Here is a 25821-nt window from a genome sequence, read left to right on the forward strand (position 1 = left end):
GTTTTTAATTTAGTTCCTCCAAATACTTGAGGGTTTGCGGATCATTAGAATAGAATAACCATGCTATTATCCAGGTCTCGGAGGATTTTGAATTTGTAATTGTATTCCCATGATGAGATTTTTGAAAATTTTGTCACTGATTAAAAGTGCACCATTTCAGTATGCTAATGCTTCGGGACTAGTAATCATTGTTAACCGTATTGTTTAGATATAATCCTTTTCAGGCCATTGTTAATCATATTGTTTACACATCCAGCAGTTTTGGTTCTCTCCTTTCCTTGAGTCTTTTTGGCTTATGGAAGAAAATTATGAAAATTTCCATTTTATGAGAAATTCCAAAATTTATGGCCAATGTTTGTTGTCTTGCATTTCAACGGAGCTCTTTGTTTAAACACATTTTTTTTACAATTATGCTTAGCGTGTCTTCAGTAGAAAATTTGTTAATTATGCTCTCACATGTCAAGCCAATGAAAAGAAGTACATGAAACAAGGAATCTTCTGAATGGTAAGTGCCTATTTCCATGATTCACACTTTGGTTGACTAATGTATATAAAGGTTTAGGTTTCTATATATCAAATAAGAAAAATTTAGGTTTCTAGAAACAATTGCTCTAGTGCATGATTGGATTAATTTATTTTCAAAAATAATTATATTCCTTAAATAAGCTGTAAACTATCATTGGATCTGAAAACTATAGCTTACCAAAACAGGACCAAAGGGACACCTTGGGTAGCAAAATATTTATGAAAAAATGGCCTATGCTATTCACATATTACCTTTTTGCTCTTCACACCCTCAATTTTTTATTTTTTATTTCATATATCTTACAGAAATTTCTGTAATATAGTTATGTTTTAATACATTATTGTATTATGAAAATTAATTTCCGTAAAAAGGTTTTTGTCCAAAAAATTGCAGAAAAAGAGGTGGGCAGCACAAAGAGCAAAAATGTTTGGTGTAAATAGCACCAGCCCAAAAATGACAAACCCAACAAACAAGGCTGAAAGCCTAAAACTGTTTCTAAGTTGGTTTATTTGAACAAAGGTCTCTTTTTCCTGCATTCCAAAAATCTCAACCTACACTCCTTTTCATCCCACTCTAAGAATCCGTCCAATGGTGAATAAGGTTTAAAATAAATTTTAAGATTTTTTTTACTTTAAATAAAAGAGTTATATATTAGATATTTTTTGTCAACATACATAATATTTTTGTCAAAATATGAAACCTTTTTTATTTTATAAAAACTAATAGTAAATATTATTTTTGTTGATGGTTCTAAAGCTTGAGCTTTAGTTATTTGATTAATGCAGGAAGAAGGTTTTAATTCTAGATTACGTATAACTATAAGGGGTAGGGATGGAAATGAGTCAAACAGCTTCTTAAGGGCCTTTGGCTCCGCCTATGTAATTTAAGGTTCTGCTGAGGTTGACTTGTTTATTATAAAGGTCAAACTTAAATTTTTTTTAAAAGTTTTGTTAGATAAAAAGGTCAAACTCAAACTATAAAAAAGTTTATTAAGCTTGACAAGTTGACTTATTTAAGTAGTAGTAATAATAATAATAATAACTATTATTATTATTAAATGAAAAAATTTCAAAAAGAAGGAGACTCAAGCTAAAAAGATAATGCAACCAATTAATATTTCCAAGGAAAAAAATGTTTTGTAAAGATATTTTCAGACAATTTAAATATTTTTGTTTGACTATATTAGTATAAATCATCTTTAATTCATACATTTTTTAATATTATGTTCTCTTTTTTTCATTTTCTTTTGATATACTTTGTGTTTTAACGACTTGGATTCAATATGATTTTGTTTATCAATTATTTTTGGATTTGTACATTACTTACGAAATTTTATAAGTTTCTTTATTTTAGTTAGTATTTCACTAGATTTTAAAATAATTAATTGATCAAAACATCTTTAATCAAGCTTTTAAATAAGCTTGTAGGTCAAACCAAATTTTTATTGTAAGCCGAGCTGAGCCTTTGAAAAAAACCCCATGAAAAAAGCATATGACAGGAAATTAGTCAAGTCTTACATATTCAACTCAAGCCGAACTCAAACTTAGTAAAATTTGAGTTGCCTCGGCTAATTTATGGAGTATAGGATGAGACTGATTGGATGCAAGAAAAAAATAACCTTTAAAGAATCGTGCCCTTTGAAATGCTCATTTCCAAAAAAGATGTGTAATTAAAATTAGGAGCCCGTAATTTTAACATTGGTTGTCCTCTTCCCTTTGTTTTCCTTCGTTTAAAAAAAGTTGTCCTTCATGGCCAAAAAAAAATGTTTTCCTTCTTTTAGGAAACGACATCACGTGTGGCTTGCTCTGCATATGCTTGCTTCCAATATAAGCATTTTCCTTATCACCACTTAATATAGCAGTCAGCAAGCGCCGCTAAAAAGAAAAGGGAATAGAATATTCACAATTCACATGCAACGGGACCCCAATTTGAAAGTTTAGCCGAAGAAGCTTGTGAATTGGGGGTCGCTGATTCAGTAACTTGGACATGAATTTCTTTAGTTTTTAATATGTGTTGTTTTATCAAATTTAATCACTCACGTGGGGAAAGGAAGAGATGGGGAAACAAAATCCCTTTATGATCTACTACTATACAAACCATGACGTATACGGCAAATAAGGCAGGCAATAATTAATATGTAATCCAATCTAAGGCAAGCAAGGAAGATCTCATTAATTTATTTAGCTTGATACCGATTGACTGAGTTTTTGAGGGATAATGACTAATTAGGGATGCAATTTAGACACACCTTCATTATTTTTATTTAGAACACAAAAAAGAAGGGCATAGCAAAAGCAAGAGAAAATATTTATTACACATCTTTAAAAATCATATCTCGTATCTAGAGTAGGTGGTTCAATCAAAATGTAATTAAGTATGTAAAAATCATGAAGAAAATGTATTGATAACATTGAGTTTTTTTTAAAAAAAAAATTTCTTAGTTAACACTCTTATTGAAAAAATGATTATAAATGTTAAGAGTAATGGAGATCCAAAATAATATGACAAAAATAGGATTCTTTTATCAGTCAATACTAATTATTAATTTTTGTTATAATATTAATGGAAGATTCAAATTCACAATTATTTTTATTTTTTTTAATTATCAAGTCAATCTTATAATTTTAATAGATGTTCATTTAATTACGAGTTGAATCCAAAAAAAAAAAATTATTTGTGTGTGCACACGTTAAGAGAAAGAGTTTCTACATTTATCATAATCCTATAAATTCAAAAAGTTATCTATCATAAAAAAATGTATTAAAAAATTACAATGATATGAAATCTTTTATATAAAGTATATTATTTATAGTTCTTCCAAGAGTATGGACGTTGGAAGAATGATATAACAAAACAACAAAAAGATAAAGCTGCTGCCCTGTAAATTGTTATAATGAAAGAAGTGATTATTACAGCTATGGGTAAGATATAGGAAACAAAAATGAACTTTATGATTATTACAGCTATGTGTAAGCTATGACAAAAAATAAAACTCGCAAATAACAAAAGAAAAATCCAAGCAGTAACCAACGAGTCTAATAAGTTGACATATGACTTTAATTAAAATCATAAATATTTACTATGTGCTTAGTGAACAAAGAAATTGTGAAGTTGACCACTACCGATCCTTAAATACATTGTTTGGACTTTGGATAAAAGCAGCAGATATGATACAAGTAGTTGATATCCAAGAAGTGCTGCTTTTCAAATCTTTCTTTTGGTATAGAGTGATAATGATGTATCGAAAAAGGAAGAAATAAATAAGAAGAAAATAAGGTGAAATGAAATAGAAGAAAAACAAGAGTGTATATGATTACAATAACCCTTTAGTCCAAGTCTTAGATAAAGAATCTAAATTGCATGCAGCCACTTTATTAGCTGTGGTTATGTAAATATCAAACTCTATTAGCAGTTTTTTCCACGACTTTCACGGTCTTCACAATTATTCGTTGTACTCAATGTTTCATAACCACAATAATGCATCATGGTTGACACTTCATCGATTAATAAATAAGTACAGCAAGCGGTACTTAAAAAAGGAATAATGAATGATAGAAACCTTGACTTGGAGTTGGAGCTGGCTAAGCACTGTCTAAGAATTTAATGTTCTCTAACGGAATTGATGAATCAAACATGCAACACAAGGTTCTCACAAGTCACACTGTGAGGGTCTCATTTTGCCTTAATTCAAAGCATACTCTGATTAAATAAATAGGAACGGAACATAGTCAAGAAAGTGGTTTACGTGGGCCTGTCAATCTGATTCATCTAATTAAAAGAAAAAATAATTGGCAAATCTTGAAAATGGTCAATTGAAGGTTACTGACAGTACTACAATGACACCTCATTCACACCCCCATTAGTGATTTGTGGAGAAAAAATGCATGTCATGGAATGGTGTTGGTGTTGGCTCACATGCTTACCACAAATGTCACTCACAGGCACAGCTCAATGTTTAAATGTGCTCACGGATGGAGGGTCAGATCTCTATTGCTATTAGCTTGGATCCAAAGGACGATTTGGTTATTGGTACGTACAATTCAATATAGCCAGCAAAGATTGCCCCAATGCAAGTCCCCAACTAAGCAAGCTAGCATTGCCACTCGGCTCAATGGTACTATTGATGTTCCCTAACTGCACTATATAGAATTTGAAAATTGCATCAAATGGAAAAGTGTAGACCGGGTAGTAGCATAGTCCTTTTGCTAATGAATTCTGAGTTTTAATGGCTTACCTAACCCTTTCTTTCTTTAGGTCCAAGACCTAGCTAATCCTTCTATCCATGAGGACTCGGCTGGTGATTTTAGGTGGTTATCCTAGTCACATGGTTCAAGATGAAGAAAAATGTACATCTTATTCAGAGTGGATTAAGAATACAGGAGTGAGATAAAGAAGAAAAAAAATAGATAGAGAAACAAATTGATATATATTGATTAGTAATGTAATAAAAAAATGAAAAGAGATAAAAAAATAAAGATAAAAATGAGATGAAAGATAATAACATAATTTTTATTCATGTTTTTGTCCTTATAAAATTATAATCTTTCTTTGTCTATCATGGACAAATATATGATGATAATTTTTTACATTAGTTATGCATGTAACTAATGTAAATATAATGTTGTCTACATTCATTTTATGCACATAACCGATGTAAAAGTATTATACATGTAGGTTCAAATATTCAAATCTAGTTTTAAATAAAAAAATAACATATTATAATTTTATAAAGACGAAAAATAGATGAAAATTTTAATAAGAATGAAAATCAAACTTTATCAATTTTACAAGAATAAAATACTATTGAGCCTAAAATAATTTGAGTGTGATTTGTTTTGTTAAGTATTATCAATTTGATTTGTTGAGTATTATCCTTTCTTCTCTTAAGTATTCCCTAAAGTAGTAAAATAATGTAAGTAGTTGTTAAAATATCCAATATTTATTATTTCATTCCTTAAGTTGGTATATTTTATTAAGGTTCATGAACTAATTTAATAATTTTTTTTCAATACTTAAAGAATTACTTATCATAGTTTTTAACACCCGAAGTATTATGTAACGTCTTAGAGAGTGTTACCATAATCTAGATCCAAGTTATGGTATCATCCCCTAGAGTGTTACAAATTAATTATCTCATCATTCGGAGACTTTTAAAAGAGGGTGGTGGTATTTTAAGGAAGAAATTAATAGTTTATTCAAAAGAATATGAATGTATGTTTATAAGTACTTAATAGATAAATAGTAGTAGTAAAATAAATAAATAAATAGTATTTAGATATAACTTTGTCTATAAATGTATTATTCTAAACTTATTTTATTTTATTTTTGGATGGAATGGGAAGTGATATTCTCTAATGATAAATTATCTATATTAGGAATTATTTTATATATTGTTTGAATATTGGTTTTACAATATTTTTCACTCTCTGAGTAAGATAATAAATATGTCTTCCTTCATAGCGTTGAACTTGTTTTTCCTGACACAAAATCACACTATTGGTTTTACAATATTTTTAATAGGACTTTAAAGGGAATTATTATGAAAATTAATAAATATATTATCTATGCCAGTTTTTTTTAATATGTTTAGACAAATTTTTAATTGTTTCTCTTTCATAACCAGCTAGTTCCCCTCTTTTTATCAAACTCAAACTAATAAAAAGAGAATATTTATCAATTATTAAGCGCCCCCCCCCCCCCCCCACCCCCCCCCCAAAAAAAAAAAATGGCCGTCAAACTAATTTTTTTTATCCCAAGTTTTATAACTACTTTTGTCGGGAAATTAAGACAAGGGCTTATCTTAATCATTCATGAAGGAAATTTTCAACAATAAATTGATTTGCCCAAACTTTTTTCTCGGTTTAGTTATGCAATATTCATTTTTAATATAAATATACTAGTGATATAAAAAAAATTATACGATCATTATTTAAATATTAATATGTAGAATACGTTTTTTATTTTTTATAATATATTTTTTTGAATGAGGATGAACAAAGTCAAATTATTTTAAAATTTATATTTACCATAATTTTTATTGATTAACATATAACGTTTTTTTATACTAAATAAAAACTAAACTCTATAAATATATTATACCAAAAACTCTAAAAATATATTCCGAAAATTTTAATTTTTTCACATATTATTTTTTTAATTGTAAAAAATCGTTTTTTGAAAGCAATAGAATAAGACCTTAATTCAATTTTTGTGCTAAGATTGTTAAGGACCCACCACCTTAACTATTTTATGTTTATTTTTGTTGTTCTTAACTTAAATTGATGAAAATTTCCCTTTAGTTGTTGGACCCTCTGCGTCAGGCTTTCCAGGTAGCATTGTTGGGAAACAGAGCTATGCCATGAATGAAGAAGAGGAACCCCTTTCATTCACCATCATGCTAATTCACAGATCACTTCACTTTTTTTAGACAATCTCATGCTTTGGAATTCATCACCATTTCTTTCACCGCCCTTCCACTTTCACAACCATGCATATAGGTATGTCTACAAATGCAATCCTCCAAACCAAATCTACTTTTCCTCACAAAATGCCGTCTTTTTTTTTTTTTTTTTTTTTATAATTTCCCATGGCTTTCTCAGGTGCCCTTTTCTAGTTTTTGATCCATTGGAGGATCTTCTATTGTTTTGGGTGGTTTCTGGGTTTTGTATGGTGTTATACATTTGAGAAATTCCTCAACAATTGGGTACCCTTTGCTAGGTGGTTGTTGTTGAGGCTCTATGTAGAATTGTTTTTGGATTGGTCATAGAAAGATGTGTTTTTCCTATCTGTTCAGTGGAAAAACTAGGGAGAAGTTGTCAAGGAGAGAGGCTAATTTGGAGTACTTTACCAATATATGGTTATGGCATGTGAAGAATTCTGTCTGATACTTGAATTAGTGTCATTTGAGTTGACGAGTGAGGTTACTGAAACCTCTGAAAACCAAATTTTCTTTTTCCTTCAGTGCATGCATTATTTTCATCCAGCAGTGGCATTGAGTCTCATTTAGTGAATCATTGACAACCTTTTTGTAATTTGTATACTTGACCATTTCATACAACGGTGCAAAATTATTGTGTTATCTACTTTAGCACGGTTCAAATGCTTATGTGTTAAGATTCTTTAGTTGCTGATCTGCGTTTTTTTGTGAGCACAAACATGTGGTACTATTTGTCAGAATATTTTTCAACATTGGACTCTAGGTTAGTCACTAATTGTTGTTGGAAAATCCGAAAACTAGACATTAGGAGCTGGAAATGAATGAAATATAAGTCAATTGCAAAAAACTACCACGTGCTTTGAAACTAATCAATTCGATTCCTTGAACTTAGCAAATCATGTATAATGACTGCTTACAAGGGTTTCCTACTCATGCACAAAGGTTTATGTGTTTGGTAAGTTTAGGGAGCCATGTTACTGAGTTTCGAACTGCATGGAATTTTTATGCATTTGTCCTGTAACTAGAGGTGGTTTATGTGCATTTTAGCCAAAAATCAACTTATTCCCTAGTGCATGTTACAAATGTTCTCTTTTAATTTATTTTTTTGTCATTTTTGTAACACTAGTTTGTTATTTGGTCTAACTGAAGCAGGTCAAATAAATACATCTTCAGTGAAATGTCTTGTCAACAGCATTTCTCGATTCATGCATCTAGTTTGTTGTCAAGCAGTGAAACCTATGCCCCTTCAGAAGAACTGTAATAATATGGTTGGTGTGTTAAAGCGGTTGAAACCAGTGCTCGATGATATTGTGGATTTCAAAATCCCTTTGGATGAAAATTTGCATAGAGAATGTGAAGAATTGGATATGCAGGTTAATGAAGCTAGGGAGTTCATTGAAAAATTGGGCCCAAAGATGAGCAGGATTCACAGTGTAATTACTTACATTCTTAATTTCTTATACTTAAACTATTATCATTATTCAGCAACTGTTATTTCAACTTGTTTAAGATGCTAAACCTCTATGTTGGCATTTGAACAAGGTCAAAAGAAACAATGAACCACCAATACCTCCCCCATCTGTCTTTCTTCTCTGGAAGAGATTGATCGCAACCTCTTAACTCTTTTGTTGGGAATATTCTATTTTCAGGTTCTTCAAAGTGGGGAATTGTTGATCAAGTTACAGAACTCTTCATATAAGATTTGTCACATGATAGTTAAATCCCTAAAGGCACCTGCATCTGTTTTGGTTTTGGGTAATCTTCAGGTAGGTTCAACATTAAAAGTTACTTTTTTGCTTATCATTATTCTCCTATCCCACTCCCCTGCAAAAGTAAAAGGAGGGTAAATAAAGTTAAACTACTTCATTTGGCAATAATAGTTATTGTCAGTTTTGTGAGTGCCTTGTGGATCAGTAGAATTATGGCGCTAATTGCTAGCTACTTTTCAGCAATATATGCAGGAACTTCAGTGTCTTAAGAAGGAACCTGCAATGGTCTATATAGAAGAAGCACTGAGAAATCAAAGGGACAATATTGAACCTTGCTATGATTCTCTAAAGGAAATTATAGGGTTACTCAAATTGACGTCAAACCAGGAGCTCCTGAAAGAAAGTATTGCTGTGGAAAAGGAAAGGTCAAATGCTGAAGTCAATAAAACAAAAGGGAACCTGGATGAAATTAACCAAATTGTGAATCTTGTGTGCAATTTGCGTGATTATGTGATGAAATTTGAGTGCCCTGAAGTCAAAAGTGGTGTTTCAATTCCCCCATATTTTCGATGTCCTTTATCATTAGAACTCATGTCAGATCCTGTTATTGTGGCTTCAGGTCAAACATATGAAAGGCAATCCATTCAAAAGTGGCTTGATCATGGGCTAACTGTTTGTCCCAACACTCATCACAGACTTGTCCATACAAATCTCATTCCCAATTATACTGTTAAAGCTATGATAGCAAATTGGTGTGAGGAAAATAATGTCAAACTTCCCTGTAACTCTAAGCAAAGTAATTCAACTCGTATTTCATCCCCCTCAGATCATTTATTACATCAAGATTTAGATCGTCAGTGTAGCTTTCAGTCTTCAGATAGTAGCAATTCCTATTCAAATCAAACTGCAAATGCATTTGAGAAGCAAAAGGATGATAACTCTTTTGGATCAGGCAGGGGATCCCATAGAAGCCGGAATGGACAGACAGAAAAGTTTGAGCAACAATCCCCTGCACCTTCATGTAGTAACCGCAGAAGTGAATCATTTTCAAGTTCTATTTCTAGTACTGATTATGTACTTCCTGTTTCAAAAGAGGTGTCAGTCATATCCAATAAGCATCACAATGTGGAGTTGTCTGGAGAGATTACTAATGGGTGTCCTGCTTCTCCTGCATATAAAGAATCAGTGATTTATCCTTGGTTATCTGGAAAGCAATTTCATAGCCCTGGATCAAAAATTGGAAGGATGGAGGATGAAAATAAGTATGAGAGTAACAATAATATTATTACTAGTCATTCAAAAGTTGCTTCCCATCCTGTTTCCAACTTAGGATCTGATGAATTGATCACCACATCCCATGTCCATGAGTTGATTGAAGATCTCCAGAGTCAATCGAATGAAACACGAACTGCTGCTGCAGAACAATTGAGGTTCTGTACCAAGCATAACATGGAGAACCGCATCATTGTAGGGCAGTGTGGGGCTATTATGCCTTTACTTTCACTGCTATATTCAGACATGAAGATAACACAAGAGCATGCTGTGACAGCTCTACTGAATTTGTCAATCAATGAAGGAAACAAGGCCTTGATTATGGAAGCAGGGGCCATAGAACCACTTATCCATCTTTTGGAGAAAGGGAATGATGGTGCAAAGGAGAATTCTGCTGCTGCTCTGTTCAGCCTCTCTGTAATAGATAACAATAAGGCAAAAATTGGCCGTTCTGGTGCTGTTAAAGCTTTGGTGGGTCTTCTAGCCTCAGGAACTCTTAGGGGAAAGAAGGATGCTGCCACTGCTTTATTCAACCTATCAATATTCCATGAGAATAAAGCTCGTATAGTTCAAGCTGGAGCCGTGAAGTTTCTGGTTCTGCTATTGGATCCTACTGATAAAATGGTTGACAAGGCTGTTGCTCTTTTGGCAAACCTGTCAACAATTGCAGAGGGCCGAATAGAAATTGCAAGGGAAGGGGGCATTCCCTCACTTGTTGAAATTGTTGAATCAGGTTCTCAGAGGGGAAAGGAAAATGCTGCTTCCATCCTCTTGCAAATGTGTCTTCATAGTCAAAAGTTTTGTACCCTGGTTCTCCAAGAAGGAGCTGTACCTCCCCTAGTTGCATTATCTCAGTCCGGTACTCCAAGAGCTAAGGAAAAGGTATGCAACTAATCCTCTTGTCTTTGTCATCTATTTCAGTGGTCAAACTCAAATGTTTGTTTAGTGTGCATATACCATGTTTTGCTGCACTTTTATGAGCTGTTATTCCTCTCTAGGTAATATAGTGTTCATGCCTTGGGGTTCAATCAGGGTTACAGAATCAGTTTGTTGAAAGATAAAAAAATCTTGCATTCTAACATGCTCTCCAGTGCATTTTTCACCCAACCATGCCCCCCAAAAAACGAGGAAGTTTTGACTCTTTTTGTTTGGGGTGGTTGTTAAGATATTATCAAGTAGAAAAATAGGAGAAAGCATAATTCATGCTTAAGAGAAATAATACAATGAACTTTTTAAGTAACACAAACTTATGAAAAAGTATACAAACATTGGGGGGTCATTGCATACAGTATCTCACATCATAAGCATAATCTGAAACGTGGAAGAGGTGCTAACATGTTCACTTAGATGCAGGCACAACAGCTTCTGAGTCATTTTCGTAATCAGCGTGAAGGAGCCACGGGGAAGGGGAAATCATGAAGATACAGAGTTATGGTTATTTCATTGCCCTTTTCATTCTTGCCTCAGTAACTCCCTAGTCTATATCTACTTGAGGAATTTATGGCTCATTTACTTATTTTTTTAATTCTTTATAAATGTATCATTTGTTTGTAGCGACAAACATTTTTTTTGTTTCCTGCTTTAGTAGGGTAACCCCCCACACCCCATTTGTTTTGTTGGTTTTAATGGCTTGGTTTCTTTTTAGTAGTGAGGTATGTTTTAAAGAAAAGGTAAGCTATTTCTGAAGCTTTAAGCTTGGCGAGATGTAAAATTAAAACACTGTTTTGTTGGAGTCATGAGTTATAACTGATGCGGTTGTAAGTCACTGTTGTACATATTTGTAAATACGGTATAGAATCTTATGATGTACCATAAATTGTAGCACCTTATTTTGCTATCTGAGCATTCTTTTTTTTTTTTTTTTAATGTATTCAATCCTGTTTCAATCTATGCTTTCACTTTGACTTGTATATATTGGTATAATATTGCTGACCTCACCCGTTCAGAGGTATACAAAGTTGATTTCATTGAGTGTTTCGAGTTCAATTCAGGATCTTGATGGCTAGCATCAAGCATGTGTTTGTTAAACTAGTAATGCTCAAAATTTAAGCTCATCCAGAAAATGAGTTAGACATGGCGTATGATATCAAGGGGTCTAGCTCGGTTGAACACGACATGTGAGTTGTAAATCCTTTGATACTAGTCTTCGATTCATATAGAAAAAGAAGAAAAAAACAAAAAAGACATGGTGTATGGTTATTTATATTGTTACAATGTGTCTATTTGAGAATAATTTGTCCTTGCGGGTGGTTACATTATCATCATTTATAATTGATATTTGCCAAATGAAGGTGAAAAGAATTTGATAGGAACATGTGGTTGAAGGGCACATGATTTCTCCCCAAGACAGGTGCAACTAATGCACCCAGGTTGGAATTTGATGAAATTGGTCATGCCCAATGTTAAACTGAAAAAACCAAATATTATTTCCAAATTTATGGGCCTATTGGCCTTAAAAATTTCTGTAAAAACTAACTATATCTTTGGCATAATGTTTTGCTCATACGTATTTTGGATCAATGATTGGGTCATGTTCATGACCAAAAATTGATTGGGCTTATGATCTTTTTGTTCTGTAGTGTCTTCCAGTCATCAATTAAGCAAAGGAAACAAACAAAATTGACACGATCAATACTCCATAGTCAGAAGGGGGTATGCTTCGTGGCCTACTATCACATGTGTCTATCAATATTCAAGTACTAACTAGGTCAAAAGACGTACAAATTTGTCCCAAGAACTTAAAAGCAATTCAATGTGTTCTATCAATCCTTCCTTAATGGGGAAAAGGCAAAAATGTAATGGTTAAGAGCAATGTACTCTAATGAAAAACTTTACTTAAATGCCACCGTAAAAACAAAGTAAAAAAGAGGAAAAGAAAAAGCTATTATACCATTGTGTATATCGCTTTCATTATAAATTAATGTGTCACTTTGCTTTGACGTGCCTAAAGCTTTCGCAGATCTTAACCTTATAACCTTAATCATCATTCAAGAATATATTCCATATACTGGCACTTTGAAAATCTGCAAGAAACACATGTTCAAGAAAATCTCAGTTGAAAATCACAACAAAGATCAATATTATTCTTTGCTTTTACTCGAGAAAAGAGAAACATCAAAATAATGCGGGCAGATTTGCCTTATATGCACGATGCCCAGACTTTTATCGTCCAATTTGGATGAGAATTTACCTAAATTTCTATGGGCAATTTGAAATTACAAAATACCCATTCAGTGCACTTGAACTAACTATGGTTTGAAAGCAAAGAAGGCATTTGATGCTGAAAGAAAAACATGATTTCACACTTCATTAATCTATAAAAACTACAAAGACATCAGTTCCTGTGTTTCAATAAATTTTAACTATTAATAGAGTGTTTTAAAAAAACATTAAAAAAAGTTTTGCTAACATATTTTTTCCAAAGTTTTACAACTAGTGATTTTGTTGATATTTATAAATAAATAAACTTCCACTTAGACAAGTTTTTGGTTAGCAAAGAAAAGTGGAATCCATTATCTTTATACATATCATTTTCATCTTTTCCTCTCGCCTACTTTCTTTCTTGAAAATCTTTTGATACTTCTTGTTCCAAAACATTTATCACATTTAAAGTTTTAAGGTTTCAATTTGTTAACATTAAGCTGCTAATTTTTTTTTCTTTCTAACTTTATCTAGGTTTTACTGATTATTTGGCTTAAAAAAACATAAGAAATAATTAGGTCTTATTTAATATGAGAATTTTATGCAAATTTTAAAAAGTAATTAAAAAAACATTTTAAAGTAAATATCACTTAAGAGTTTCCTTATTTCGTTTGATTAAAAGAAAATATTTATCAGTTTGCTTGGAGAGGAGGACGAAAGTAAAAGTTAATTATTATTGTAATGTTTTATGTATGTCGTCCTTATAAGGCTTTTTACATTATTTTTTTATGTAGTCCCTTTTTGTCTTATGAAATCAAGAGCAAATTGGAAGTGAGAAAGTGGTGATGGAAGGAACACTGGTATTGGTGGAGATGGTTTGCCTTTGGCGAAATTGAAGGTGCCCTGACTCGGAGAAAAAAATGTGCCTTAGCATGTTAGTAGTCGAATGTGGATTTGTGGGTCGAGACTCCATTGTCACAAAAGTCGTCAATACAAGAAATAATTAGGAAAGGAATTGAGGAAGAAGTAACAAGTAACAGAGGAAGAGAGTGGTAGCAAGGAATAAAAGAGTCTAATTCAATTAGTTAAATAGTTAACCAACCAGGTGTGTGTAAGTGTTGGTATCTGTCTCTCTTTTATTCATACGGACCAAATAGAGTCATAACAAGATTACCAACATTAAAATGAACCATTTTAGAAATTATTTCCTAAAAATATTAATAATGTTTAAAACGTATTCTTTTAGTCTTTTTGAAACATAAAATTATTTATTAAACTATCATAATTAGTTTTCATTTAATAATATTTTCATTTAATAATAAATTTAATTCATTTAATATTTCTTGAGAGATTATTGATCTTTTGTAAGATTTTTATTATTTTTAATAGTAAGATAACTTTATTCTAGTGTTGAAAAAGACAAATAAAAGGTTGATAAGTAATGAAAAATTAAAGGAAGTTCACTTTGTTATTAATTTAATTAAAATTTGGGAATTTTACAATACCAATAAAAAGTGTAACAAGTTTTTGAAGTTTATTATTTAAAGTCCTTAATAAAAAAACGTATATTTCAATTAAGATTAGTAATATTGACAAATATATAAATAAAATATAGTCGCTAATTAAGATAGAAAACGATAAAAAAAATGAGTGGCTTATTTTAAATGAAAATAATTACTTTAAGTATTATCTATTAACTAATTAAAATTTATTTATTGTGAAAATAAAACATTAATAATAAATAAAATGTTCCGGAGTTTTATTTATTTTGGAGGTTTAAAGCAAGAGTTTTTTTTTTTTTTTACTTTAGGTCCGTAGGATAGGAGGGTAGAAAAGTTTAAGACAGTTTTTTTAAAGCAAGTTGAAGGCAGATTCATTATTCAGCACAAAACACATATTTTAAGTCTTTTTTTTCTCCTTTAAATATAATCTCTTTAATTTTATGCATAGAAAAATTCACTAATTTTGGAAGAGGAAAAAAAAAAAGCATTCGACTATTTCTTTCTCCCCCCTAGGCTCAGCCTCTAAAACCAACCAATGATTTTTTTATCAAAAATGTGTATTTTCCCTTCCTTTTTATTTCTCTCTTACCAAATAATAGATTAATAACTTCAATAAGTAAAATAAAAACTATTAATAAAATAAGAGAATAATATCGGCAAAGAAAATATTTTGAAATTTAAAATATTCAATATTTTTAAGATTTAAATATATTTTTGGTCCCTAATAAATTTTTGCTTTGAGATATGTCCTTAGTATTTGAAATTTTTTTTCAAAAATTCCTATCGTTAGTCAGAATTTGTTATCTACTTATGTGGTCATTAAGTAGACACATTGACATGTGACGTGTGGTGCTATGTGTACTTGTTGCTGAGTGGGATTACACGTAGAAATTTTTTTAAAAAGTAAAAATGACATCATTTTCGTAATATGATTGAGGTTAAAAAAATATTTTTTTCTCTATGGGCAATGGAATCGTAATCATTTGTTTCTCTATTTCTCTCTCCCAACTAGGTTCAGAAATTGCGCTTTCTTCTTCCTCCTTGATGAAACCGTCATCATCCACATCACCTTCGTCGTTGGAGGTCGATGTGCTCAACGAATCTCCACTATTCGTCAACTATTGCATGAACCACCAACCCAAAATTGAACCTGCATTGGAGGTATCGCAAACCGGTCAACAAATCCAAACTTGGGAGGAAAAAACTCAGATCTGAAAAATTAGGTTGTAGTTATGGTGCGTGACAAGTTTGGAGAAGAAGCCGCAGGCAAAGATGACGAATGTGTCGTCTCGATGATCGTTTTGGGGCTCGCTAAAGAAGTCGAGGTAATCACACCCCACGATGGCATGCGACCATAACGAGCTCGCTTTGGAGGCGAAAAGTTTGGGTTCCAACCCCCTCGACTGCTCCACCGCCGCACCTTAGCTTCCCCGACTTTGTGGAACCCTTGTCGCACTCTCACAACACCGATTCCTAGGACGAGCCCTTCACGTTGATGTCCACCAAGCTCCGGCTCATGTGTAGCTACAATGGGCACATCGTCCCCTGCCCCCATGATAAGTCCCTATCCACGTGCCTCTCGAAAACTTTCCTAAACGGAAGACCCTTTACGCTCAAGTACCAGCTCCTCAACGAAGACCTTGATTCCCTTATCTCCGTCACCATTGACGAAGACCTCAGAAACATGACCGTCAGACCCTCTCAAATCCACCTCTTCCTCTTCCCCCACCAAACTTGAATCCACTCACTCTATCCCTCCCCAAATTCGTTAAACGACGTCATTTAGCGTTAAATGATTTTTTTAAAAAAATCCTACATGTAATCTCACTCAGATAAATATGACACATGACACCACATATTGCATGCCTACTTGTTCGGTTAAGAGCCATGAAAGCAGATAACGGATTTTGATTAACAGTAAGGACCTCGAACAAAAGTTTTCAAATATTAAGGACCCATCTCGAAACAAAAATTTATTAGGGACCAAATGCAAAAAATAAATGTATATTAGGGACCAAAAATATATTTAAACCTATTTTTAATTTTCATACAAAAATATTAATGAAAATCATTTTAAATAATATTCATGATGCTAGGTTTTGAAGATTCCTTTATCTTTTTGCAGTGAGGTTGCAAATTGAAGAGGTCAAGGAGCCGCAGCAACAAGTTGAAGAATTCATTAATTAGACAGCAGTTAGACTGCTTGTTTCTTCCTTAAGATCTCTGTTGATTGCTTATGGAACATGAATCAACCAGCTGTCTATGATCTGTATTATTGTTTTTGTGGGTACAGAACAGCAGGGCTAAGTCCTATTTGTAGTTAAGTCCCTGCATCCTTAGTACCATCACATAATAACTAAGATTGGGTCCACTCAAGCCCATTAGCTTCTCTCATGAAAGCCTTTCCCTATCTCCAAATCAAATCAAATTATTAAGCATTACAATCCTCTTTTACTTCAGTTAAATCATTGACAGTTCATTATATATGGACCACAAACAATTGGTATGGAATTTTATATAATATATAGTTATTTTTATTTTTCACCTATTTTTATTTTTATATAAATATATATCTTAGAAAAATATTTTTTTAAAATTAAAAGACAATATAAATTGTCATACTTTAATTGTAAAAACATATTTGTTGATAATTAATTGTGATTTTCTCCTAATCTTAGGTAACTCTATGTGCCGACTCCTGTTGATACATCCAATCAAGTCTTTCGCTCACATTAGCTGTGATTTGAGTTCTATTTTAGATTTTTCTTGTTGGTTCATAGATGCATAAGCAAATTTCATTGTATATCTTAGACGAGATGGGGGATCTCTCTTTGGCGTTACATGGTCATGTCTTTTTCTAATATATATTTTTAATAAAAAAAAAAAGTTGACTCTATGTTGAATATATTACTAAATTTAATGTAATTTCTTCAAGAAGATGAAGGAATGACATTGAACAGGGATGCATTAAAATTCTTAGACGAGCGAATGACAAAAATGCATGTCCTTAAGTCGGAGTTGTACTTCAAGTTCCATCATGGGTACTGCCAAGTGAAGTGAAAACATGGTCTTCATTCTGTTCACTGTTTTCTCAACTCACAACATGCATTTATGCAATCCTGCTTCCCCTCCCAATAATGACAGAACAAACGGCCTGATTACTTCAATTATGAATTATCAATGGTTACCTACCACAGTCTAACCCCACTATGAAAAAACTATATTAATAACCTTCATTCGCACATCATTTACGAGCTTTCTTCCTTCACCTGCTGTGTACCATGCACCGACACATATTCGGAATTTGAAAACAATACACCAATACTATATATATAAAAAAAGAAAATAATACAGCAATAAAATTATAAATTATAAAATATAATCGAAATGGTTTCCATATTATTGTTATTGGGTATGCATTATATCAAATACTTTTACATATATACTTATATATTTGTTTATTTTTTAATTTCTATAACAATATAAATGTGATATAAAAATAACTAAATAAATAATAATATTTAATTTCATTATATTTGTACTAGTAATTAATAAAGTTGACTTATAAAACATTAAAATTTGTGTAATGGAGTTAATAAATATTATATAAAGTATGTTGTATTGTATGTCAGTCATGTCTATCTGTCTTATGTTGTCATAGCATTAGTGTTATGTTGTATCCATACATATCCCTTGTATGTGTCCGCGCTTTATAATTAAGGAAAAAGCTACATTTAACGTCCTTCCAAATATAAAAAAACATTTAACGTCCTTTCCCCACGTGAGCACTTCTTCAATCCTCCGCTGCTGCAAAAAAGCTGAGAAACAGTACTGTGCCTAAATTTCCAATGGGATATAGGATAGAGAGGAATGTATATTGTAGGAGATTCTACTAATAGGACTAAAATAGTGCGCGCGCGCGTGTATATATATGTATAATTAGCTTTAGGCTTTAGGATTTGAGCTAATTCAATTTTAAATTTAGATAATATTATCTATAGTTGTTGTTGAACCTATCGAATTATCTGTTCATTGAGCCATTATATAGTTTTTTGGGAACTTCACATTTTATATGTCCAATTCTTCATATAAAAAAGTGTGATGAAGATTTCAGATTATCTGATAATATAACTAATTAAATAGTATCTATAAGTAGGAAAATCGTCGTCACCACATAGATTAGATAATTTGTATTCTACCATAATTAATTCCTATTTTTCAACTTATAAAGATGGAAACACAATGAAAAGAGATTCCAAACAGTGGATGAATGTGATTCCCTATCTGTAGGCTTTTATGGGCTTGAAGCTATGCTTTAACAAACAATAATCTTGATAACCTCAAGCTAGCATACAAAGAAGAGTGAAATTGGCAAACATATAATAGATGTTACTGTTTAGTTTCTTACTATATTGCGATATAATTATGTTTTGGTAAAATATATTAATTGATACATTTTTACAACTCAGAAAGCTGCTTGATGAAAGAACCATTTTCAATCCAGCCTAGGATATTGACCACAAGAACTTCATCCCTTACACTCCGGGAAAATTATTCATGCGGGGGTTATCTCCAATGTTTGTATTAAAATGCATTCGTGTAGGGTTTTTGTGGCTGAGCAATGACGATTGGTACCACTCTAAATATTAGTAATTTGACCATAGATTCTCGCCCCATGTGGACTAAATTTGAAAGTGCGAGTAACAACACGCTGTATGAAGTGTTCTATGGAATTGATTATCAATTTTTATGATGTGAAAGGCACTTCATGAATTGTCAAGTACGCTTGAAAGTTACATTTACTTTGACATTAAATAAAAATATATATAATTTTAAAAATAAGATACCAATTCTTATATCAACTAACTAGAATGGTCCACCCCACTAAAGCTTATTTGGCGGGTGTGATTGAGATAATCTATGATCATGAAACATGTGGTGTCCCCTCACATAATTTTGAAATAATGTTTCTTACTTGTTTTCGTTTTCATAAGGGCATAATAACGTTTTGTATTTGAAGGATAACAATATGCGTATATATGAGGGAAAAAAAATTCTGAGTACTGTTGAGATGGGAGCCAGAGAAGGAAGAGGAACCAATACAATATTGAATGGAAGAAATTTATATAATAACCCTAATAAAATTGTGTGGAAGGCAAGAAAACAGTCTAAGATCCTAGTACCGGATTTTGTCATAGACAGCCCAGCAAGAATTTAAAAAAAATCGAAGGCAAAAAAATTCCCTCTCAATATGGAATATTTAATTGCCCCCACTAGGATGCCTGTCCTGGCAAAACAAAACCATTTGGTCATTAAACTAAGATGAACGGTAATACATGCAAAGAAAAGAGAGAAAATGGTGTACAAATCTTAAAGAAGTGGAGAAAGACATGGAAGATGAGAAAGAGGGTATGAAACTTTATGAATATTGCATGGCCCCTTTACTCTGCCAAATGTGTTTTCATTCAAATTATGCTTGCGTTAATTTGCAATTACAGGTGAGTAAACGCTGCATATATTTACGTGCTTCCCTTCTTTTTTTTCGTTAATTAATTTCACCGAAATCTAACTGCAACAATATGTTGCATTCAGTGAATAGTCTATTAAGTAGGAGAGTTCCATGATTTAAGTATACTATATTAAGCTTATTTTACTCAATAGGAGACTCACAATAATAGTGGATTAACGTGTCAAATATGTTTTAAACTTTATGGTATCAACAGCAAATTTAGAAGAATATTGACTGAAAATAATAAACAGCTAGCAATTTAGAAGAATATTGACTGTGAAAATAATAACAGGTGGTGGTGAATGGTGATACAGCTAACGGTGACCATGTTGATGAAGATGACAATCTATAACAGTAAACAGTAGTCCTAGCAAGGATAATCCAATCAACTAGTGACTTGTTAGTTGGGCTGTTTTGTTTTGTTAATAAGAAATCAAAATGTCGGGAATGCATGTTGGGTGTTGGTTGGCACAATATTATAATGAGAACCTGAGAAGGACTAATATCATATTTTCTAACATATTCCTTTTAAAAATATTATTATAAGTTAAAATTTATTCAAAACTATAAAAGTGAGTAATACTCATTAGACTTATGAAAGTTTATAATTTTTAATATATTTACTTTAGTGTATCTTTTTAAAAAAGTACGTTAAAAAATATATTATTAACATTTTCTAATTATAATTGTTCCCTCGAATGTATAAGAATGTGAAATATGTAGAATTTTTTTTTCTTACTTTTCGACTCCAAGAAAATATCTTATTTATTGATAATTAATGTAAAATAATTTATTTTATCATTTAAATTTATTGATTTTTATGATAATTACTTAAAAAATATTAATATTATGTTTGATATAGAGTTACAAAAGTATGTTTGTAAATTTCAATGCAAAATTGCGTGTTCCAGTGATTAAAACGGGAAAAAAAATTGTTGCTTTGAAAGTAAAAGTACTTTTAGGAGTGGTTTGGTATCAAGGAGAGAAAGGAGATGAGGAGAGAAGAGAAGGAAAGATAGGATTGAGGAAGGGTTTTCTTATAAAAAAAAACATGGTTTTCATAATTATTAATTTCTGTCATTTTATTTATTTTTCTTTCCAATTCACTTTAATTTAAATATTTATCCCTTATTTTACTCTATTTCACCTCAACCAAATTATTTTAATTTTCACTCTATATTTCTATTATATTTCTCTTCTCACCTATTTTCTTCAATCTATTCTCTTATTTTCTCTCTTAACAACCAAACACATCCTTAAATTTTATCAACTTTAATCGAAATATATACTAATAATTATTTTTTATTGTTTAACCGTGTAAATTTTTTATACTAACAATGTACTAGTCAATAAACTTTAGAAAATTTAAGGTCACTATTTTGGACGGTTAAAACCTTAGAAGAGTTTTATTCGGTTGATTTTCAATTAATTGTAGTTTATATACGGATCAAAATTGCAATTTAAAATGTATATTAAATCATACATTATAATTTGATGGCCTAATATGATTGTTTTTCTTGTCGCTAATCCTAATAGAGAAATAAAGTTACAGATAACTTTAAATGTAGCTATTGAACTTTCATATTAACTATGGTGAGTTTTCGTTCAATAATTTGCCACAAAAAATGTTCCTATAAAAAAATTAATTTTAATACGTTATCGATCTGTCTAAAAATTTTATATAGATAATGAGTTAGATAGAATCTTAAGTATGATATAAGAAATTTTTTATATTATAAATATAATTCTGTTAAATTCATGTGGATAATATCTATATAACAACTTTAGCAAAGAAAAAAAAAGGTTAATATCTATAATAACTACAATCTCTTTGAACTGAGTATGTTCTTTCTAAATTAGCATTACTTGATAGTTCGTTTTAAAGAGTGGAAGTGTACCTGCACAATGGTAGTAGAGTAATTTTTTCTTTGGTATGTTGTAGACTTCTCGTTCTTCTTTGGTGAACTCTTTTTTTTTTTTTTTTTATGGTGGGATACATACTTATGTGTTATCTCGAGAATCTCATTTCTTGTATATGTTTACAGGTCTTAGACCCCTGGGCCTTACCTTTGAGATTAGCGAGGATGTTATTCCGCGATTACCTACTAATGAGGTATTGATGGTGATTATATTACCTTTAGTAATCTTCTTCTCTTGATCCTTAATGAATTCCTTAAATTGTCATAATTTAGGGTACTCAGCTTTGGGCAAGAAGTGAGTCTTTGTCTAAGGCTGAGGAGGTCTTCGTCCAAGGCTGATTAGTTCTAATTCACTAGATCAATGAGGTGTTTGGTTTCGATTGAAGGTTATGTACCAAATATGAATGAATGTATATGGTTATGTGTTTCGTCCATATTTAAATAATAGTTTACTTGTCTCGCGTATATCTCTTATAAATTGTAAATTTTTTTACCTGTAATAATGCATGTAATTTCTTTTAAAAAATATATAATATTATAAAAATATGCTACTTTCAAATAAAATGCTCAAATTCGACAAATAAATGTAAATTTATAAATAGTTTTTATAAGTAAATTGCATAAGAATAAAAAATAATAGTTCAACAATTAAAAGCTTGCACATAACTTAAAACCACTTCTGTTTTATTTAGCCAAAACAAAATTTACTTCCGTTTTCTGCTAAATAATATTAAGGATACCAATTTTTCTAGAAAAAAAGAAAAGAAAAGAAAACGTAGAGGTAATCTTATTGTGAGACATACACGTACTAATAGAAGATGGTGACCTTGCAAAATGAAAAAACAAAATTTTATTTCTCTCGCATAATAAACTATATATATTTTCCCTACCGAGATATACTAAGAGACATGTCGTCACAACTCACAAGCTGATAAAGTTATATTAATACTTATTTTTTAAAAGCCTTGTTTACAGGAACAAAAAAGCGTACTTTAATCCTTAAACATCACATAAACAATCTATATATTCATGGTTAACAAAAAATTTTAAACATTCTACCAGCTGAACATACTAGTAGAAAAGAGAAAATAAAAAGAAAAGAAAAAACAATTCTCCTCACTATTTAACATGAAACCAAGACCAAGACTTGTATTAAATAAAATCATGTAGACTACACAAATCAACTTCTACCTGATTGAAAATGAATTTGTTAGGCAGTAATTAGAGGAACCACAAGACACCAATGGCAAAACATCAATTTAGCACGGTTATATATGCTTCTTGCCATGTAATAAACCAGCATATATACTGCATGTAATGATCTTTAACTGAAAGTAGAGGGGAGAACTATGTATCTTAGAACCGAGTCCGAGCCCAGCATAGAAAGCATATACCAGACCATATATTGATGATTGCCTACGTGTAGAAAATAAAACTGAATAAAGGATTCTTATCACAGTTAATCAAGCAACACAAAAATGTATTAGGTACGGTGCATTAATAATATATTAACGCTTATTTAATTTTTATCGCCTAACAAAAGGAAATGTTGGTAATCGAAATTGAGTAAATGTTACAAAGAATAAGGAAAATATTTCCAAAACTTGAACAAATAGACGGAGTACCATATATGTGCTCAGACTCTTTTAAGTTGTTCAAAATTTTGAATTTGACATCTTACCCTACTTTTGGGAAAGAATATGAACCTGCGCTATGTTAAACATTCTGTCATGGATGATGGATGTCAAATTCAATTCTTTTTTAACCTTTTATGAACCTACTTTTGGATTGGGTTAAATTTAGTTTAATTTTCAACCGAATCCAATTCAATTTAATTGGGTTAGATTTATCTTTTATTTTTTTATAATTTTATCCAACCTAAATATTTTAATTGAATTGGATTGAGTTGAATTGAGTCATTGATAATTAAAAAAATTATTGTCATCTTTTTATTTTTTATTTTTTAAAAATACTTCAAAATCAGTCAGTAATATTGTTTCATTACTTCTTGATTTTATAAGTCAGCAATAGTTTGTATTTATTCCTTTCAGATTTTATAATTCATATAGCTAGTATTCAATAAAATTATTAAAACTCTTTAATAACCTATATTAATTAGATGATTTAAATATGATTTTCATAACACTAATATACTTCTTTTATAGTTTATTACCTTTTTTATATTTTACTATCTAACAATTTTAAACTTTTACTTTTGGTATTTACTGTTAGTTTAAGTTTATTAAATGATGATGTAACACTATTAATTTATTATGTCATCATTTAACCGATTGAGACTAACAATATGTATTAAAAACAAAATTTTGGAAATATAAGATAGTAAATTTTTTTTTAAAAAAAAGTTGTAAACTGAAAATTGATATTTTACATGTATGAAAAACATACGTTACACTTATTAGATTGAGTCCATCTTGAACACTTATTGCAACTTGGAGGTGAATGTGAGTGAGGAATATTTTTTTTATATTTTTTTATTAATCACAATTTTGTGCATATGACACATAAAGAATTAGGGTGTGTTTAATTTACTAAAAAGACAACACAAACAAAACAGTACTTGACAAATAGTTAAGTTATAGGATAACTTTTTTGTATTATACATTGTTTGGTGGTCGATGCACATTACAAGTAATTTTGTATTGTATCTTATTTGATGAATTTATGTACGAGACAAAATAATATAAATTTTTCTATAATATAATTTGTATAGTGCAATGTTTGATTTGCACTAGTAAAAGATAAAAAAAATAAGATTTTGAAACTTTTTAAATTATTTTATTATTTAACATAATTTATTATCATGCTTTACTAACATTTATAATTTATTAATATTGTGATGTATTTTAAAGCATTATTTTAAACTTATTGTTATAAAAAAATTACAATTTATTAATTATGTTGATATATTTTTAACTATATCTTATAAGTATCATATTATAAATTAAAAAACAATTCAAAATAAGTTAATCATATGTTATAACTAAAAATATTTCACAATCATACAATGTTATTAAAAATATAAAATCTTATTAAGATGATTTTTGGTAATATGTAAATTCAAGCTTTCTTGATTATTAAATATTGAAGGAGAGGATGACGGCGTTAGAGGGGGAGTACAGTGCGGGGAGCGGATTGAGATGATGCCGTTTGAAAATCCTGGGTGAGGTTCACAGAGTCGAAGTTGTTAGTGGCACGACCAATGGTTTGAAGGAGTGTGGTGATGTGCTTGCCTGAGAGGGGGGGGGGGGGGGGGGAGGGCACAAAAGTCGGACAAGGAGAGGAACTAGAGGAGGACATGGTAGAGAAGGAAGTCAGCGAGGACGGCCAGGGAGTGGTGATGGTGGGAGAAGTAGTCGTCGGAGGCAAGGTAGGCGTTGGGGACGATGAGAATGGAGAAAGGGGAGTAGTCCAAGAGATCGATGGCGAGGGGTGTGATGGAGACAAGGAGGGAGATGAATTGGGAGAGTTCTGACACAGAAAGGAGGACTATGAGGTTGTTAATATTTAGAGAGAGGGGTTTAGAGAAAAAGTCGCATATGGAAAAAGAAAAAAAAAGTGTGAGATAATGAAAAGTTGGATAATAGAGATAATATTGTATTTTTACTTTTGTTAGACACTCTACAAAAAGTTGTACAAATTTAGTGAGTTAAGTATTTTTTTTAATCCATAATTCTTTATTATGTATTGTTCCTAAGTCATTTTTTAAATTAAATGTTGGACAAATATTTTTATACTATTCAGTCCCATATTTTTTTAGCGCGAATCAAAAGCATCCTTAGATAATTA

At 31.0% G+C, this 25821-nt stretch overlaps 1 protein-coding gene across 4 annotated transcripts; it reads left to right on the forward strand.

Annotated features, from left to right (window-relative positions):
- The first annotated feature begins 6797 nt into the window (after positions 1–6797).
- On the forward strand, positions 6798–11800 carry LOC114398073 (U-box domain-containing protein 3-like). Of its 4 annotated transcripts, none has more exons than XM_028360206.1 (5): positions 6798–7023; positions 8112–8395; positions 8612–8728; positions 8912–10825; positions 11291–11800. In XM_028360206.1, exons 1-5 carry the CDS (start codon positions 7014–7016, stop codon positions 11360–11362), a joined length of 2397 nt encoding a protein of 798 aa, XP_028216007.1. In that variant the 5' UTR covers positions 6798–7013; the 3' UTR covers positions 11363–11800. The 4 variants fall into 4 exon arrangements, with proteins under 4 accessions (XP_028216007.1, XP_028216008.1, XP_028216009.1 ...); XM_028360207.1 differs by having other exon boundaries at positions 8115–8395; XM_028360208.1 differs by having other exon boundaries at positions 6799–7023; positions 11297–11800.
- The last annotated feature ends 14021 nt before the right edge of the window (positions 11801–25821 follow it).

This window comes from Glycine soja, chromosome 19 (genome assembly GCF_004193775.1).
Source record: "Glycine soja cultivar W05 chromosome 19, ASM419377v2, whole genome shotgun sequence".
In the NCBI taxonomy this organism is placed as follows: Eukaryota; Viridiplantae; Streptophyta; class Magnoliopsida; order Fabales; family Fabaceae; genus Glycine; species Glycine soja.

What these genes read in the sequence shown, in the direction of transcription:
- LOC114398073 (XM_028360206.1), top strand. An exon ending in AGATGAGCAGGATTCACAGT is followed by an intron (nt 8,396 to 8,611) that starts GTAATTACTTAC and finishes TTCTATTTTCAG; the next exon opens with GTTCTTCAAAGTGGGGAATT. An exon ending in CTCCAAGAGCTAAGGAAAAG is followed by an intron (nt 10,826 to 11,290) that starts GTATGCAACTAA and finishes ATGTTCACTTAG; the next exon opens with ATGCAGGCACAACAGCTTCT.